The 20,154-nt window shown below is 45.6% G+C and overlaps 2 protein-coding genes across 2 annotated transcripts in view; both read right to left on the bottom strand.

Annotated features, from left to right (window-relative positions):
- erbb2 (erb-b2 receptor tyrosine kinase 2) overlaps positions 1-11,726 on the bottom strand; it is a 23,339-nt gene extending 11,613 nt beyond the window's left edge. Inside the window, exons 1-9 of the mRNA XM_056577021.1 lie at positions 11,162-11,726; positions 6,579-6,730; positions 5,704-5,890; positions 3,809-3,949; positions 3,619-3,684; positions 3,375-3,490; positions 2,330-2,471; positions 1,763-1,891; positions 745-871 (exon numbers count right to left, since the gene is read on the bottom strand). Of these exons, the coding sequence (XP_056432996.1) occupies positions 745-871; positions 1,763-1,891; positions 2,330-2,471; positions 3,375-3,490; positions 3,619-3,684; positions 3,809-3,949; positions 5,704-5,890; positions 6,579-6,730; positions 11,162-11,234 (1,133 nt within the window). The 5' untranslated portion in view covers positions 11,235-11,726. The remainder of the gene's footprint in view (positions 1-744; positions 872-1,762; positions 1,892-2,329; positions 2,472-3,374; positions 3,491-3,618; positions 3,685-3,808; positions 3,950-5,703; positions 5,891-6,578; positions 6,731-11,161) is intronic.
- Positions 11,727-12,642: 916 nt separating this feature from the next.
- pgap3 (post-GPI attachment to proteins phospholipase 3) lies at positions 12,643-19,635 on the bottom strand. Its single transcript, XM_056577240.1, has 8 exons — positions 19,206-19,635; positions 18,542-18,639; positions 18,174-18,326; positions 17,665-17,727; positions 16,884-16,945; positions 16,122-16,258; positions 15,421-15,625; positions 12,643-14,406 (listed from the first exon to the last, which is right to left on the bottom strand). The coding sequence occupies exons 1-8, from the start codon at positions 19,399-19,401 to the stop codon at positions 14,343-14,345; spliced, it is 978 nt and encodes a 325-aa protein (XP_056433215.1). The 5' UTR covers positions 19,402-19,635; the 3' UTR covers positions 12,643-14,342.
- Positions 19,636-20,154: the final 519 nt, after the last annotated feature.

Genomic DNA, 20,154 nt, shown 5'->3' with positions numbered 1-20,154 from the left:
CCTGTCTGTCTGTCTGTCTGCCTGCCTGCCTGTCTGCCTGCCCTATTAGTGCACTGCACACACATGGCCTTCACAGAAGTGGCTTCATGGCATGATTTTGGGTGAGGAATGTTATAATTTATACAATAAATGACATATTACATAAAACACTTTGTTCAATACGTATCCTAAACCCTGGACCAGAGTGATGTCATAGATATATGCTAATATCTAATTATATGGGGCAGGCACTGTGATCTCAGAGGCTGATGTCTCGACTGGAGGTAAGTGGATTGAGTAGTTGGCCAAAATGACCCGACTTAAACTGCTGGTGGAGGCGGTTAAAGATCTGCCTTTTTGCTGTATTTATAATATGGGTGTTATTTGTTAAAATCAACTTAAAAAACTTTTCTAGTTTTCTATTTCGCCAGTGTTTTGCCTTAATAATAAAAGCCTATCATGCTATACTCTCCAGAATTGACTATGCAGTTCGTTGTTCGGTTCATAAATCCAAATGCATTGCCAATAATAGACAGGCATGATGAATAGGCTGACAACAACTAAGGCAAATACTAAAGGGCAGCTTAAAATTATGATGGCCTGCAAATCTGGAAATCTTGTTCATATGAAATGTTATTATTAATATCCAAGCAATTTCAGTTTTCGGGGTTACACACAATTTTATAATGGCGGGTTAATAAGCGGGTTTAACATCATTGTGATATGGTGGTGATGTGGAGGTGATGTCACCGGCCGACGCCTCACCCTGTAAAGCTCTGGGAGAGGAAGGCCAGGCTTCCGAAGATCTTCTTGCAGCTGTTGAATTGCTCCACATTTGAGGATGTTACCATGGTAACGCCCTGGAGGCTACCCATCCCCAGGCCATAGCACACTGCAAAACCACACGCACATTAAACTACTACTACACATTAAACAACTACTACTACTACTATTACTAAACATTAAACTACTACTACTACTACACATTAAACTACTACTACTATTACTACTAATAAACATTAAACTACTAGTACTATTACTACTACTAATCATTAAACTACTACTACACATTAAACTACTACTACTACTACTACTACTACTACTACTACTACTACTACTACTACTACTACTACTACTACTACTACTACTACTATTATTACTACTACTACTGTGACTAGGACTTTTACTACTACTACTACAACGTCACACACTGTGACTACTACTACTACTCAAAACATTCTAAACAACCCAGGTCAGAAGAGTCGGAAAAACAAAACAAAACGTGAGCTGTAGAACTGGTTGGTCTGGTTTCAACTACAGGCTGAACCACCCTTAGGACAGGTGAATAGATGAGCATACTATCAGTGCTAACGAAAAGGAGCAGGCTATCAGGACGAACAAGACTTAGCATACCCACAGTGTTAACAGTCATTAGCATACTACTGACACTAACATGGACACACACACAGAGAGACAGAGACAGAGACAGAGACAGAGACAGAGACAGAGACAGAGACAGAGACAGAGACAGAGACAGAGACAGAGACAGAGACAGAGACAGAGGACAGCTAATGATTAGCTACTCAAAATGAAAGACATGAGACAAAAACAGATAGAGGAAACTAAAATGTCAGCTAATCAGAAAGACAGACAGCAGACAGACAGGCAGTCTTACTTGAAAAGCATCCTTCCCCTGATGACCTGCAGGTTTTTAAACACGTTACCCACCTTACAGACAGGTGCGGTTAGAACTAGAACGCTGACTGTGCTAACATAGACCCACCTTTGGGACATTCTCCCTCGCACTTCTCGCACTTCTGACTCTCCGAGCCGTCGGCGTTGAGGATGATCATCTCCTGGTTGGCCTTGGGACACACCATGGTGCACGCCGCCTCCATGGTCAGGTAGTTATCTACACACACACACACACACACACACACACACACACACACACACACACACACACACACACACACACACACACACACACACACACACACACACACACACACACACACACACACACACACACAGTCAAAAAGACACAGACACACACACACACACAGGGCTAGGTCTCTTTTGTTGTACTGCTCAGCTCCCAGTTTAACCAGTAGTTTTAATAGCAGTTTTGAAAATATAAAATTTCGCTAAATCTAAACACGTCATCTTCAGTTGCTTGCAATACACTGCAATCGTTCGCCAGTGCCCCAACCCTTAGCTCACATGACGTGGGAGCACAAACGCAGGCAGACTCTAGTCAAGGTCTGTGCCCTGTCTTCGTATCCCGACGTGGACCTTTGCATAGGGAGGGACACGCAGAAGTGTTAATTCAGCGTTGGGCGGAGCTTACGGGGGCAAGTCTTGATGCAGGTGGCGCCGAAGCTGAACTTCTTGTCCTTGTTGGGTATGGACTGGTAGGTGGCCGGCACGTAGGTGGTCGGGGCCGGGCAGTGCTCCTTACACACGCCGTTGTTGTTAAAGTAACGACACGCCTGCGGAGAGACACATGGTCATGGTCAAGTTTGTTAGATTTTTTTTTCTCCAAAAGTTCAAGTCCAGTCTGACGTCTTTAATGTTGCAGGGTAGGGTATTTACTCAACTACTAATTACAGTAGTTGAGTAAATACAGAGGTATTGCATGGATGTGAATTGATCAGTAAATAGAGTGATGTTATCACTTATCGGAAGAAACTCCCTCTGAATATCGTCACACACCACCGATAGGGGAATACGTGCTGTGTGTAAGTGCGTGCGTGTGTGTCGCTAGGTGCCCGGTTTACTTTGTGTGCGTGTTTATGCGTGCAAAGTGTACGTGGTCTTTGCGGTGGTTTTACGTGTGTTTCAGACCCTGCATGTTTGTTTGCCTTGTGCATGCATTTGTGGGGTAAAGGTCTATACATGCTCGAGTGACTACAGCACGTTAGCAACTTAGCAACGCAAGCAGGTGGCTTCTGCATCAACACGACCTGGGCGACCATGGCTGCAGAGTCGTGCCACACACACGGATCAAAACATACGTGGATCAAATCCAAGGCCTCACGGCAACACGCCGTGCACCTAGACGTCCCAGACACCTGATTGGTGAATTTAGGAACTGGGCTGCGTGCGCAACCTATCAGTTGCATGGTACAGCCAACATAGTTTGGCTTTGATTCTAATAAACACTGAATTCTTCTCATTGCTCTACCTTTGACATTTTTTTGTGATCTGTTCATCCACAGAGGTTGCGCACATTGGTCGGGAAGGCTGCGTTGATGGATAGATTAAGAAACTGTGTGTGTGTGTGTGTGTGTGTGTGCAAAGGATTCAGACAATCCACGCAGAAGCATGTTGAGTTCTTTACTGTGTGTGTGTTGTGTGCGCGTGCGTGCGTGCGTGCGTGCGTGTGTATATACCAGGCAGTCAGAGTCCTTGGGCCCGGTGCATCCAGCAGCACACTGCTTGTGGCAGCAGTCACTGGCATGCTTACCCTTACAGCGCAGACACCCTGCGGTACAATCGACATGGGTTTCTGAAGGGGAGAGGGAGAGGGAGGGAGAGAGAGAGAGAGAATGATAGCAAAGTGAATCATACACCTATAAGATAAGATAAGAAGTGCTTTATTAATAAGGAAGTTGCTGTGGACCAATCAAAACTCACCAATCTGACAGTCCTGAATGGTTTCGCCCCAGCATTTCTCGAGGCACACAGAATTACACCTTGGACCTGAAACACACACACACACACACATTAAACACACGTTACACACACACACACACACACACACACACACACACACACACACAGTAAACACACGTTACACACACACACAGTAAACAGGTGTACTTACAGTTTGCGGCGCTGGCCTGCAGGGTTAACTGGTGTTTGTGGGTGTTCTGCTGATCCAGCGTGTCCCTCCACAGGATTTTCTGGGGGTTCGGGAAACACAGCTGGGGGTTCCCCCACATATACACCCCGCCCAGCAGGATCTCTGACGCACACACACACACACACACACACACACACACACACACACACACACACACACACACACACACACACACACACACACACACATTACATCCTGTCATCTGCCATGTTGTAAGGATCTTAGGTTGTTGGTTGATGAATGTATATATATATATATATATATATATATATATATATATATATATATATATATATATATATATACGGTATACATTCCATCATCAAAACCGGCTAATCACAAGAGAGAAAACACTACCCTCACTGGTCATTACCATAATTAGAGGAGGAGAAGGGAGTTGGAAAGGAGAGAAGAGCAGAGGGTTGGATAGGAGAGGAGAAAGGAGGCGGAAAGGAGGAGGTGGCGAGAAAGAGGAGATGAGGATAGAGGAGCATGAGAGGGTTGGAGAGGAGGAGGAAAAGGGGAGAAGAGAATTGGCCTTGAATCATGCTGGTTAATAGTGTCAGAGTTCCCCAAGAGGAGGAGGGGCTAGGAGAGGAGAGGGAGAGGAGGAGAGGTCTGAAGAGGAGGAGAGGAGAGGGAGAAGAGGAGAGGTCTGAAGAGGAGGAGGGGCTAGGAGAGGAGAGGGAGAAGAGGAGAGGTCTGAAGAGGAGGAGAGGAGAGGGAGAAGAGGAGAGGTCTGAAGAGGAGGAGGGGCTAGGAGAGGAGAGGGAGAGGAGGAGAGGTCTGAAGAGGAGGAGAGGAGAGGGAGAAGAGGAGAGGTCTGAAGAGGAGGAGGGGCTAGGAGAGGAGAGGGAGAAGAGGAGAGGTCTGAAGAGGAGGAGAGGAGAGGGAGAAGAGGAGAGGTCTGAAGAGGAGGAGGGGCTAGGAGAGGAGAGGGAGAAGAGGAGAGGTCTCAAGAGGAGGAGAGGTCTCCATATTTCATGTAATGTACCAACTGATTGTACGCACTTAATGTATGTTGTACTTATACATAGTACTTAATTGTGTAGCATCTGCAGTAGCAGCAACACTGCTTTATACATGGAATGGGTTAGCCTGGCGATTGCACTTTGTTCGATGAACATCTTTACTGTACCGACAGCGATATATTGTTTCCCTTTTTAATGATAAATGTACTTATTGTAAGTCGCTTTGGATAAAAGCGTCTGCTAAATGTAAATGTAAATGTCAGGATGATCCACGTCTCCCTAGGCCAGTTTGAGAGTGAGAGAGTAAAACCTTTCTGAGATAAATGACTGCTTCCCGAAAGTACTTCTGAAACGACATCATCCTTCACTGAATAACAAGGAATATGTGATATACGAGCTACTTTGCCCATTTGGGTTGCTTTAGTAAGTCTTGTCATCGAGGACCCAGAACTTGTTCTGTACTCATGTTGTGAAATTTAGTGTTTGCATAGTAGAAATGTACTGTCACGTTTTGGCACTACTTTAAAATTACCTAACTTTTTAAAAGGATAATTAAATATGACTAACATTGCTAGATTTCTAGAGTTGTTATTCCAGAAAAACGTGGTCACACAGCAACATTTTTTAGAGCTCCTCCAATTCAGCTTGTAAGCTTTGATTGCTGTCCGCCTGACTCGTGAGCCACTATCGACTCAACATAGAGTACAGTGTATTATATACAATACGTAATATCATATACTATTACCCCCAATGCTGTTCTATATCCACACATACTTATTTATATCTTTAGAGAGCAGAGACCAACACTACTGGATTCAAGCAAGGACCATCAGGACCATTTGATTCCATTAGATCCGGTCTGATCCGGTCTTGGCGAGTCCTCACCTGTGAGGCTGCGCATACGGAGGGTCCGGAGCCCGGGCCCTTGGGGGCCCTTGGTGTTGTTCAGAACCACCAGGGAGTAGTTGGCGCCGTAGCGCTGGCTCCCCCGGATCACACGCAGGTTGTCCAGAGGAATCAGGTCCACCGTCACGTCGGCCACCAGAACGTAACCCTGGACCTCCACGATGCCCTGCACAACCACACGGAGGAGGACAGCTCGTGACCTTCAGAACGTCACATGACCTTCACATGACCTTCCCATGATCATGTGACGGTCCTTCACATGACCCTTTAGAACATCACATGACCTTCATATGACCGTCACATGTCTTTCACGTGACATTCAGAACATCACATGACCTTCATATATGACTGTCACATGCCCTTCAGAACATCGAACGACCTTCAGACCACCACAACATCACATGACCCCCAGAGAACCGTATGCAGAGGAAATTTGGAGGATTAGATCGACGAGGAGCAGGAGGAAGAGGAGGAAGAGGAGGAAGAGTGGACGGAGGAAGAGGAGGAAGAGTGGACGGAGGAGGAGAAGGAAGACGTGCGAGAGGAACAGGGGGCGAAAGAGGTAGGGAGGATAAGGAGGATGAAGTGAGGAGCCGGAGGAGGTGTGGAGGAGAAGGTGGGTCGGCTTAGCACAGGAGGTAGAGCAGTTGTCTTCCCCAGCTCCTCCTAGCTGAGTGTTGATGTGTCCCTGAGCAAGACACTTAACCCTAACTGCTCTTGACGAGCTGGCTGTCGCCTTGCATGGTTGACTCGTCGGTGTGTCAATGTGTGTATTAACCGATGTGAGTCGCTTTGGATAAAGTTGCCCTAATTGTAATTGTGGAGGACATTTGGAGGAGGAGGAAGTGCGGTACCTCGAGGAAGGAGAGGTCCGGCACCCCGTGGAGGTGGGTGATCTCCAGGTTGCCGTGGACGACCTGACAGCCGGTGTACAGCAGCCGCAGAGTCTCATAGTGGTTCTCCAGGCTGGAGAGCAGGTCCAACTTCATGTCCGTACCCAGGCACACTGAAAACAGAACCAGAACCAGTTACACTGAGATCAGAAACAGTTACACTGAAAACAGAACCATTTACATTGAGACCAGAATCAGAACCAGTTACACTGAAAACAGAACCATTTACATTGAGACCAGAACCATTTACACTGACACCAGAACCGTACCCATTTACACTGAAAGCAGAACCAATCACACTGAGACCAGAACCGTACCCATTTACACTGAAACCAGAACCAATCACACTGAGACCAGAACCGTACCCATTTACACTGAAACCAGAACCAATCACACTGAGACCAGAACCGTACCCATTTACACTGAAACCAGAACCAATCACACTGAGACCAGAACCGTACCCATTTACACTGAAACCAGAAAAATGTACATTGAAACGAGAACCAGTTGAACTGAGACCAGAACCAGATCCCTGAAACCAGAAACAGGACGATTTACACTGGAACCAGGTTCACAGTGACCAGAATCAGAACCATTTAAATGGACACCCAGACTGTTAAAAATGACAGCAGAACAAGAACACTTCACACACAACTAGAACCTGAACCATTCACACTAAAACAAGAACTATTACACTGCAATTGGAACCATTCACCCTGAAACCAAAAGCACAAACATTTACACCGAAGTTTGAATCATTTACAGTGCTAACTGCTATACATAAACTGTTCTACCTATCAATATAAATGCTGATAAGCCACTTTCAAATCCCCACAGCAGAGTACCACTGTAACACCCACCCACACACACACACACACACACCTCCTCTATGTTAACCTTGACCCAAATGCATCCCATCCAACTCCATGAGGAGGGTGTCTAACGATATTGCATGTATTTCGCCTCGGATTTAGCTGTGCTACACTAATAAATAGTAAACATTAGAAGTCAAGAGTGGGCTGTACCAATTTGTGCCCTGGCACAATGCCAATGCTAAGCTACTCTCTGCTGAGAAGCTGGTCTCTCAGCAGTGTTTGTTTTCAGGTGCAGGGTGGGGCGAAGGGGTGGAGCGTAACAGTGTTGTTTGTTTTGAAATGTTTTGTGCTATTTAAAAAGGTACAACTAAATGAATTATTAGATGTGTATTAAGCAGGCTATTAAACATGTGAGTCTTGCTCATAAACATGCTATATTAGCCATCTTAATTCAGCATGTGATTACATGTCATAATAATTCTGCAAATCCTGCTATTAAACATGATAACAGGAAATAATATTAAACACTATATAATCGATCAATTATACATTATTCCAAACATTCTATAAATGAATGCTATAAAATGATAATGTTTATTGAAAATAAATTATGTTAGTCTTGCTTTTAGCAAAGGCATATTAAATGTTATTCTTAAACCATAGGACTTTAACCCCATTACTTTGGAGACCGCTACTATTGAGGATATGGCTATGGAGACCATTGCTATGGATACCATTGCTAGGAGAAAGATTCTATGGAGAGTACTGCGATGGAGACCATTGCCAGGAGACCATCGCTTTGGGGGGGACCATCAATATGGAGAGACCATCACTATGGAGACCATCAGCATTGTGCTAGGAGACAAAATCCTCCTGACTACCTCAACGACAAGTTACACACAGTACATTGGCCAGGGGTTTCCGTGGCAACAGTCAGCCCGAGAGGAAGAGCTCCGGAGTGCGACAGCTCCATTGCTTCATGTGCAAACAGGACGTTGTTTACCCAGTCGTAGAGAGTAAACAACGGGGTCACGGAGGGAGTCAACAACAGCACCTCCTCCTGGTCTTCACAGAGCAGGAACCAGACCCGAGATTCACCTTTCACAACCCCCCCCCCCCCCACACACACACACACACACACACACGATTACATTCCATCTCTAAAAGAACAAACAGGTAGCGATTGCGCAAGCGACCAGAGAAACAGGTCTGTACTGTACCATTCAAACTCACAAAGCCGTGTAGGCTGCATGCACCTGCGCACGCACGCACGCACGCGCACGCACATGCACACGCGCACACACACACACACACACACACACACACGTACGTCTTTGCTTAAAAGATGCAAGCCTGCAGGACTACTCTCCATTGTCTTCAACCGACAACACACTGCCATGTTTCAACTCTACTCTAAGTTTCAACTCTACTAAATGTTTAAATTCCACTCCAAGTTTCAACTCTTCTCCCAAGTTTAAAATCGACTACAAGTCTTCACTCTACTCCAAGTTTCCAAACTACTCCATATTTAAACTCTACTCCATATATCAAATCTATTCCATATTTCAAATCGACACAATATTTCAAATCTACTCCAAGTTTCAACTCAACGTCTTAACTCAACTCTAACTTTAAGCTCTACTCCAAGTTTCAAATCTACTCCAAGTTTCAAATCTACAACATATTTCAACCCTACTCAAAGTTTCAACTCAATGTCTAAACTCATCTTTAAACTAATCCATGTTACAAATGTACTCCATGTTTAAACTCAATTACATGCTTAAACTCCACCCCTCCATGTTTTAACGGTTGAACTTTATTATTGTTTACTCCCCAGCTCTGTTGTGCGGGCACTTTCACTTTTGATTAGGTGTTCTGAATCTCAACGTCTCCCTTGTGTCTGAGCTCCACTTTGAGGTCAAGTTCTGGCTAAATGCTTCTGGGAAGCAGCAACAACCCGTGAATGTTGATCTCCATGCCCAATCTAGTGAACACTTTCCAGCAATTAGACACTTGGGTCCTTAACTTATCTGTGTGGTGAATACTAAGTACTGTGGTTCAGGTCCTCCATCTGGGTTTTGGGTATTTGATGATGTCAATCATTTCTCATGTTGGTTCCTACTAGTACCAGGCTTTAGAACCAGGCTTTGTAAGCATTATTTAGAACCATCCTTTAGAACCATCCTTTAATCCATCCTATACAACCATAATATAGAACAATCCATCCTTTAGAACCTGCTTTTAGAGCCAGCTTTTATAACCAGGCTTTCGATCCATCATTCAGAACCCGGAGATAGAACCGGCCATTAGAACCATGAACAGAGAATACAGCTGAGCTTCAGAACTCAGTGCTTCTAGAATGTTGAGGGTCAATAAGTTAATCATTAATTCAATAATCAGAGGCTAGCCACAGCCTCCAGACAACCAGCCTCACTACTGTGTGTGTGTGTGTGTGTGTGTGTGTGTGTGTGTGTGTGTGTGTGTGTGTGTGTGTGTGTGTGTGTGTGTGTGTGTGTGTGTGTGTGTGTGTGTGTGTGTGTGTGTGTGTGTGTGTGTGTGTGGGGACTGGAGTAAAATGAATTTGTCAGTCCATCAATAGCTTTTAAATATCAACGGCCCTGGGACACACTCAGACACAATCACTCGTGGAGAACCACAGGCCTGTGTATGTGTGTGTGTGTATGTGTTTGTGGGTGTGGGTGTGTGTGTGTGTGTTATCGACTATCATTAACCCGTAATTTGGCTTTGTTTGTGTGTTGCCTTTTGCACTGCATTTAATACGTGTACAAACTTCTGACAAGTTGTGCCATTTGTTTGAATCTACAAAAATATATGTCCTGTTATATTTAATATTCTGTAGTAAGCTGGAAATAAATCCAATGATCCAAATTGTGTGTGTGTCTGTTTGTGTCTGCCTGGGTGTGCATAACTCTAGAGACACAGAGAGAGGAGGACTTGACCCTAAAATGTCCCTTATAACACAATGTTCCGTGTCTCGCCACGAGACCTTGACGCACAAAGAACCAACTGTCGGTTTGTTGACGCGAGACGAACTGATCGCTGCCTGTGCGCACAGGTGCCATTGTCACAATCTACGAGTCACCAATCAGGTTCCTCGGTATCTGACCAACTGACCCGTTTGGGTACGGCGCGGAGCCAACGGTCACACAACAGCAACAACAACAATAACAACAAATGTTTCTACGACAGGTAGTTTACCTGTAGGGACGGGTTAGGGTTAGGGGGGATGGGTTGGTGTTAGTAGTGTAGGGTAAGGGTAGGCTCAGTGGGTAGAGGGGTAAGGGAGGAAGAGGTTCAAGTAGTGGTTTGGGAGGTAGGGTGGGATAGGGAGGTGGGGTGGGATAGGGGGGTTAGCCCCAGGAGAGAGATACCGAGGCGAATGCGGAGTCGCGCAGGAATGTGGCGTGTGTCATTGTCGAGCCAAGAATATCACGCTCGTTCTTTGGGTCGAGTTCCAACACTCATACCCCCATACCCTCTCTCTAACACACACACACACACACACACACACACACACACACACACACACACACACACACACACACACACACACACACACACACACACACACACACACACACACACACACACACACTTCCAGTAACCTGCCCCGTCAATTACGGTCTGCTGAAAACACGGCAAGAGTGTTTCAAAACCGATCAGAAGTTTAGTTCACAACAGCGTCCGTGAGCGAGAGCGACGACCCACCTTCTCTGGCCAGCGCGCCCGCCACCCCGAGCAGCAGAAGTCGGACCCACAGAAAACTTCTCCGCGCTTCCATCTGCGGCTCCCGGCTCTAGTCCATGCTCCAGAAATAACCCGGAATCCCCTCCTGGCGACGACCCCCCCTCCCGGCAAGTCGTACTGTAGTTCCTCTGAAGAGTTCTCCTCCTGGCACGTCTACTGTTTTTCAAATCACAGCCACTTCCTTGGGTCTCCGTGTGTCGGTGTTCCGAGAGTCGGTAGTGCGAGCGTGACAGCGGGGGGAGGCCGGAACGGGGAGTGTCCGTGACTCCGCCCGCCCGGACTGAACTGTCATGTCTTCCCAGCACGAACTGAAATACCGCGCGTGTTTCTGTTTGTTATGAGTGTTTATATGAGTGTGTCGTCTTTTAATAGCGATGCCTCTACATACAGTGAAGCCGAAGTTGGAAGTAGTAGTAGTAGGGGCTCTCATTAACTCTGTATGTTATAGTCTTGTAGTGGCATGTAGTATTTCTGGGGGGCTCTGAATGCTTGCAGACTGAACTGGCTCCATTGTCAGGACGGTTTGCGTTACAGCGGGCCAGCCTGGTTCTCATGTCGTCAGAAGAGGAATAATAAGCTCTATTCATGCTCTCTCTCCCGCTCCCCACCCACTGCAGCCGGGTCAGAGTCCACGCTGCTGCCCGGCTACTAGAGAGTACCACACATACACACGTACACGTGCACACACACACACACACACACACACACACACACACACACACACACACACACACACACACACACACACACACACACACACACACACACACACACAGCCTCAGAACGTCAGAAGGACCCATAAAATACATCATTTTACAACACATAGATAATGCTCGTAGTGTTTCCTGTAAAATGAATGATAGTTGACAGTTGACATTTTCACATCAATTCAATAACTAACAGCTCAACCCCGGGTCAAAACAACCCGATTTACCAGAAAATCTGGCCTGCAGGTACACGACCAGTCCGCTAGGAGGAAGCAGAGACAATTCAAGAGCATTTTTACTTCTTAGTCATTTAGCAGACACTTCAATCCAAAACGACAGTGAGTCATTTCGTACTGGTAAATTGTTCAGGAAACTTGCTGAATGATAACTACAGCAAGACGGCGGACATTGGGTTGCAAATCCAGAATCTTTCGTGACACTGTGTCTTTAATCGTCTCTATTGCAGTGATTGTGTAACCTCTATAATAGTGATACTGATTTAACCATATTGATACACTGGTTTAATCATCTCTATAGTAGTAATAATGTATTTAACGGTCTATAATAGTGATACACTGATTTAACCATCTCTTTTATAGTGATACACTGACTTAACCATTTCTAGAGTAGTGATAGTGTATTTAACCATCCATATTGCGGTGACTATCACGATAAATAATACAACAGGGTTTGATGAATGAATAAATAAACACAGTGACAGACAATTTGGTAAACAAGAACCCTTTATTTGTCCCATTTCTTCAAACATTTTTTTCAAAGTTTTCATGTGCGAGGGGAAGAGGGAGGGAGGGAGGGAAGAGTGAAGAGTGAAGAGGAGGTGGGGGCCGCAGGCAGTGACAACATAACGATGTAGGAAAAAGGAGAAAGGAAGTGAGGTCTTCATCACACCTCAGAAGGTGGCTACGTTTATGATAGAGGTACAGGAGTCGTTGGCCATATGTTCACTCCTTCCATCATCATCATCCTCATCCTCATCATCCTCATCATCCTCATCATCACCACCACCAGTATCTTCCTCCAACAGTCTTGGAGGAAAATGTCAGGACTGTTACCTGATCAGCAAACCATCACAGGACATAGTCAATTCCATCATCTGCTCCATCTGATGCTATGGTCGTCTGTCACCATGAGAACCACCTCAACACTTCCGTAAATACTGGCTTCCCTCCCCTTTCAACTCTCAGCTAGGCGAAAATGTCCTCAGCCAATAAATCTCTCTCTGTCACACACACACACACACAAAAACGACTTCTTTCAAAAAGGAAAGGCACGGGCAGCACAGACATGCGTTCTACTCTGGTACACCTGGTGCGTACTGGTATGGTTGCGTACTGGTACAGGTGTGTGTAAAGTGCATGATATAATGGAATATCACAGATGTAGCGGTTTAGAGTGACGAGCACAACACACACACACACACACACACACACACACACACACACACACACACACACACACACACACACACACACACACACACACACACACACACACACACACACACACACACACACACACACACACACACACACAGGTGAGCCATCTTCAGGGCTGCGGTCATATATGACTCCTGATTACAGCTAACTAGACAACAGGAAGTACATCCATACACTTCCTGTAGGGTGGGCGGGACAATCACGGTTCAGCCAATCAACCCACGCCAGGCTAAGCTACATCCCTTTTTCTTCTTTCACTGAAGGCAGCCCAGGTGAATTCAAAAGAACATCAGAACTGAATCAACATAAATGATAAACGTGTATGATAAAAAAAAGGCATAAAGATTCATGTTCAAAGCAGAAAGAAAAGCACCAGAACTAAATAAAGGCAAAACATATCAAATAAATTGTGATATGAAAATATTGGAATAATAAGGTGTAAGAAAAGCCTCTAACTTCCTCCAACCAGCCCTCCTTCCCCTCCCCGCCCTCACCCACTCCCCTGTATCCCTCCTTAGTCTATGGCCGCCCTGTCCTCAACCTAACTGAACTGCCGGCCAGATAATGCTAGCAACTGCGCTTGCAACAGTGCTAAGGTTGGAAGATAAAGCCATGGCCTGTGATTATGTTGAACAAAGAGCTAACAGTGGGAGTCTATTTTAAAGCTTTATAAGGTGGCAGGTGAGGCTGAAATGTGATATGTGAGCTTAACAGTTCTTTCGTCAATTTACGAGGGGTCTGAGACAGCCGGTTGATAGCCTCCCCTTCAGTTCAGATTCAAGGCCTCCAAAACCAAACTGAATATATAGAAAAATTAAAAACACACACACACACAAGAAAAGTGTAAACAGAGCCTTCCTCGAGGGGGGAGGGATCGGGGTTGTCATGGAGTGGCACTTCCTCCTGGTTCTGGCGTCTGGATGCCCTGATTGGAGGGGTTGAGGGGAGAGGGCATGTTCAAGAGGTGAGAGGCCCCTCCTACTCCAGCTTGACTCCGATCTTCTCTGTGTTGAGGAGGTGCAGGCTGTCGTCTATCAGGAAACTGTTGAGCAGGAAAGAGACTTCTAATAACAAACTTGTCGGGTGTTGCCAAGGCAACCAGGTATATAACATTGACACACGCACACACACACCTTTCTTTCTTTGACTCAGAACTAATCTCTAACCTAATACACACACATAACAATCTCTAACCAAATACCTTAATATATCCCTGTCTAACCTAATACCTCAACTTACCTATCTCTTACATAATACACGCACTTAACCATCTCAAATATAACAATTAATCTTAACCTTGTCCGACTCAACAGGAAATGGTTCTCCTAGAAAGTGTTGGGAACGTTACTTTAAAAAAGTAATTGTTATAGTTACTCACTACTTGTTCCAAAAAGTAACTGAGTTAGTAACTGAATTATTCTATAATAAAAGTAACTAGTTACAAGGGAAAGTAACTATTTGCGTTACTGTAAAAAAAGAATGTTGCTATATATATCTGAGCAGTTTTCATTTGGCCTTAGTGTGTTAAATGGTTGAAAGGCCCTGATAAACTTCCAACTGAATTTTAATTTGCTGGGTTGCAAACGCTGTGGAACGTCTACCGAATACTACAGAAAATGCCAACTTTTCATCGGATTGCTCCGGACTCGCCATTTCTGCTGCTTCATCAAATCTGTTTGGTGTGTGCGTGTGTGTGTGTGACCTGGCTTGTGTGTAAAAACACTGGCTCAGATTGGCTAACATGAAACATGACTCTTCCTTAGCCAATCATAATCACTTATCTCGTTGTTAACCCACACGGTCTCCTCACTAGCGGTTTGTGTTTGAAGCCAGGGTTGCGTTCGGATTAGGCAGTTTATTCAATCAATTCATAGTAACGCACCGCATTCAACGTACAGTAACAGTAACGGCGTTATAACGACGGAAAAAGTAATTAGTTCGATTACCCCGTTACTGAAAAAATAACGGCATTACCTTACGCCGTTCTTTTAAACAGCGTTATTACAAACACTGCTCCTAGAACAGGAAGTGGGACCAATATAACCGGAACAAGTACCTGTAGAACAGGAAGTGAACGGGCACGGTGCTGAGGTGCCAGACGGCGTGGGCATCCAGAGCCCAGAGCAGCGGGGGGAAGTCCAGCAGCTCCAGGAGTGCCAGGCCATGGAGCAACAGTACCACCACACCACACTTCCACCAGTAGGGTAGGGTTCGCCGGTTCTGCCAGCACCAGCACAGCCACCACAGCAGGTTCACTATGCCTAGAACATGGAGTTATAGAGTCCTTACATTACAATCAAAAAACATTACATTAACCTTAACTAACCACAGCCAGTTCACCATGCCTAGAACATAGAGTTATAGGGTCATTACATTACATACAAAAACCTAGTACGCAGTGACCTTAACCGTAGTCATAACCACAGCCGGTTCACCCTAGTCCTAACACTATTCCTGACACCAACACTAGTCATGACCCTAACCCTTTAAAGTGGGTATTTTCAATTTCTCCCGTAGACAAAGACAGTGTCGCCATCAAAACCCAGTTTGTAACATTCAAAATACTGCAAAAACAAGGACTTTCATCTGTCTCAATGACCATTTGGGTTACCTCCTTTGGCGATAGATAGTGACTTAACATAGGTTAATCACATGGAGATCTTTGAGATAGGCCTGGAATTGAACACACCAACCACGGACCCACTCAAGAACCCTGCAATGCAATCTGAAGTCATGAGCCATGATGGCATGACGTACCGATGGTTGCGTTTGCGGCCATGTTGTATCCGTAGTCGAAGCTGACGAAGGTCAGGTAGGAGACGTGGGCGGTGAAGACGAGAATGAGCAGCGCGCCCACCAGGCTGGAGACGACCGGACGCTTCAAACCCAGAGTCCTGAACATCACACAAGTTAGCTAACATTAGCTAGTACGAATAGCCAAAAAGAGCAACTACAATCCTGAACATCACACAGTTAGATAACATTAGCTAGTACAACTAGCCACAGAGAGCTACTGCAGTCGATAAGAGCACAAAGTTAGTCAAAATTAGCCAGTACAACTAGCCACAAATAAATACCAGAGACCTGAATAACATGCAGTTGGCTCACATTCATAAGATAGTACTACTTGCCGTTAAGGGAGCTACCAGACACACAGCGGACTAACATTAGCCAGCCAAGCTCGCAAATCAGCCAAGCAAACACCCTCAAAGAGCTAAAACTTTTTTTCACATTATTATACAAAAAACAGAATCAGCAGTGGTTTTCCAACATTAGCTAGAGAATTAACAGATATTCATGAAGATGACCGTCCAAGACTAAATTCCCTAACACTAGCTCAGCATAACTAGCTAATATATTGTACACAAACACAGAAAAAGGGGGCATTTGGGGGATGCTACTAACCACCAGCATAACAGTCAATGTTAAAGGTGCCTTGCTCAAAGACATCTTGATCTGTCAAACTTCCACCTAGAATGACCAGCTATTCTGACACAGGTAGACTAGAGAACACCTCACCTGACGCAGCACAGGTATATGGAGTACAGAATGACGGCAGATGCACAGAAATAATCCATTTTCTGAAAGAGGGGAGATAAGAGATTGATAGAATAAGAGTTTGAAGGATTACTTATCAAATAATTGGAGGATTTGACGTTAATAACTTAACATTATTAAATTAGTTAATACCATTAGCAAATGGAAACCTGAGGCAGTCACTGGATGCCCGATTGGAGAAGGAGAAAAAGACGGAGATGAGGGGAGGGTGGAGGAGAGTGAAGGTGGAGGAGGTGAGGGAGGGTGGAGGAGGTGAGGGTGGAGGTAGGGAGGAGGAGGTGAAGGGTGAAGGTAGGGAGGGTGGAGGAGGTGAGGGAGGGTGGAGGAAGTGAGGGTGGAGGCGGTGAGGGTGGAGGAGGTGAGGGTGAAGGTAGGGAGGGAGGGTGAAGGAGGTGAGGGTGAAGGTAGGGAGGGAGGGTGGAGGAGGTGAGGGTGAAAGTAGGGAGGGTGGAGGAGGTGAGGGTGGTGGAGGGGGAGGGTGAAACTAGGGAGGGTGAAGGTAGGGAGGGAGGGTGTAGGTAGAGAGGGAGGGTGAAGGGAGGGAGGGAGGGGGGAGGAGGTGAGGGTGAAGGTAGGGAGGGAGGGTGGAGGAGGTGATGGTAAAAGTAGGGAGGGAGGGTGGAGGGGGAGGGTGGTGGAGGGGGAGGGGGAGGGGGGTTCAGGAGGAGTGGCAGGAGAGTGGAAGATCAGAAGGTGGAAACAGGGCGAGGAGGAGGAGATGTGTAGGGTGGTGTAGCAATACCTCAGTGAGGTAGGTGTCTCTGGTGTGGAAGACAGTCGACCAAAACCAGGCGTTCAGAGACACCTGCAGAGAGATAGAAGACATCGGCTGTCACATTGACGGATACAAGAGGAAGATCAGTTGTCACGACGACCGTTACCAGAGGACCATCATCAAAGGCTAGCCAGAAAGCTAGCTGCCAACACAGACATTCAGATGGAGAGAATATTTTGATGGAAATGATGATATACTCTTGCATTTCATGTTGAGTTGGTGTTTAACAGAAATCTCATATCTCTATTTATTTTCTAACTATACGTTATGTATTTATTACACACACACACACACACACACACACACACACACACACACACACACACACACACACACACACACACACACACACACACACACACACACACACACACACACACACACACACTAAGAACAGACATCCAGCCTGACAGACATTCCAAATTCTCCCTTTTAGACAGACAGAGAGACGGTCAGACAGACAACGGGGGTCGGACCAGAGAGAAGGCTGTGATGGTGGGGTACATGGGGCTCTGGCGAGGCACAGTGCCGCGGTAGCGTAGCATCATGAGGAGACAGGCCACGCCGTTCAGCAGAGACGCTAGCGCAGAGACAGGCTCCTCGAAACACAGGAAGCGAGCAAAGGGCCACTGGAAGACAAGGGACACTAGATACTCACACACTACTAGAACTACTAGTGTAGGGCACGCTCGGAAATACTACAATACCGCTAGTGTTACAGTCCACTATTAAATACTACTGCTTCAATACTAACTCTGAAACACACTCCTACTGATACTACTACAATGCAATAGCTTTACAGGTGTAACACTTGAGCGTGTGTGTGTGTGCGTGTGTGATTCACCTTTCCGTGGAACTGGGGGATCCGGTACCCCTCGGCCTGGTAAAGACCCACGGTCGTCCACATGCACTGGTACCGACAGTCATCACCACACCTCCATCCTGACACAGAGAAAGACAGTTAAAATCATACTCTTGGTATTCTCCCGCCATTGTTCTCTAACTCTCTCTCGTTTATTCAAAAACATTTTGGAAAAACATTTAAATAAACAATTGTCAGCAGGTTAATCCATTACATTTCTAGTACATGTTTTCAATAAAACTGTTATTACAGAATATATTAATTTCAACCTCTCCCTACCTCTTTAAACCTCTATACTAGCTCTCTGTTAGTGAAACAGAATGAAACTGGATGAGACAACAATTGTGTAACAATGAGACCGCAACAAACAACAAAAAGGATCTTTCCAACCCCTGCCGGTCCGGTCAGCCGTACTAACAGGCTACTATTAGAGATAAAAAGTAGGCCAGTACACGTTTCACATTAAAAAAAAACCTCAATCAAACCGCCAAAAAACACAACTATATCAGCTTTCTATTGTATTAAACAAATATACGTAAACATGAGCTTGGCAAGGAGATACAGTGGGACAATCAGATAAACACAAAGTGACTCAACCACAGTTAAACTATCCCCACATGTTCCTACCAACAGCCCAGGTGCCCACCTGTCAGCGCCATGTACGGCGGCTGCCTTGACTCGAAGCCCCGCAGCCGAGCTCCGGTGCAGTTGGTACGGACGCATTGCTTGACACAGTCCCGGTACACCGGCTCCTTGTCGCCCTGGGAAGAGTGCACGTTGACCGCGGACAACAGGAGCAGCAGCAGCGGGAGGAGAAATAGGCTGGTCCGGACGGGGAACATGACGGCTACACGCCGGGCCACGATGGTCGTCGGGCCGTCAGCGATTCAGAAGGCACCGCGGAGCGACAGCGACATCGGGTCTTCCACAACGGAAGGCCCGGGTTAGCAGGAGAACATAGTCCGTGGTGTGTGGCAGGAGCGGGTCTATGTTTGATTCCTACACGGGAGAAATCATCCACACAGTGGTACTGTTGACCCGAAGTCCCACTCAGAGACGTCAGGAAGTAAAGTGCTATGTCGTACTGCGCATGTGTGACTGAAGTCGCTGGCATTGAAAACTCTCGGTTGATGAGAAACCCCCAAGTTGGGTGAAACCAAACCTGTTTTGTTTTACAAATTGGTATGAGCCTATTTTATATAATCTATGGTTTAAATCTAGTGTACAGTCTGATTTAAACCCATTTTTATTTTATTATTATATTTAGTTACAGTCATATCATGTTTTACAGTCTATGGTTGATGCTATTGTATGCTATACTAGTGAAACCTATTTTCTGCACTATAATGTCGCACGCCTGTGAGTTTGTATTTTCCTTGAATCTCATATTTGTGTCTCTGTTTAAAAATGTCACCATCAGTCTCTGTTATACTCTCTGTTATATATAGACGGACCCATAATGCATAGCCTATTATGTTGTATAATAATATATTATACTATTATAAATGATATCGTTTTATGCTACACTACAATACACAATTCTATACAATCGATACCATTAAGGTATTTCAAGGGAAATTAAAGGCCTAAAGAAT

The sequence above is a fragment of the Gadus chalcogrammus genome, chromosome 18 (genome assembly GCF_026213295.1).
Source record: "Gadus chalcogrammus isolate NIFS_2021 chromosome 18, NIFS_Gcha_1.0, whole genome shotgun sequence".
Classification (NCBI taxonomy): domain Eukaryota; kingdom Metazoa; phylum Chordata; class Actinopteri; order Gadiformes; family Gadidae; genus Gadus; species Gadus chalcogrammus.
The sequence above is the reverse complement of the archived record's forward strand: the minus strand, read 5'-3'. Positions and strand labels throughout refer to the sequence as shown.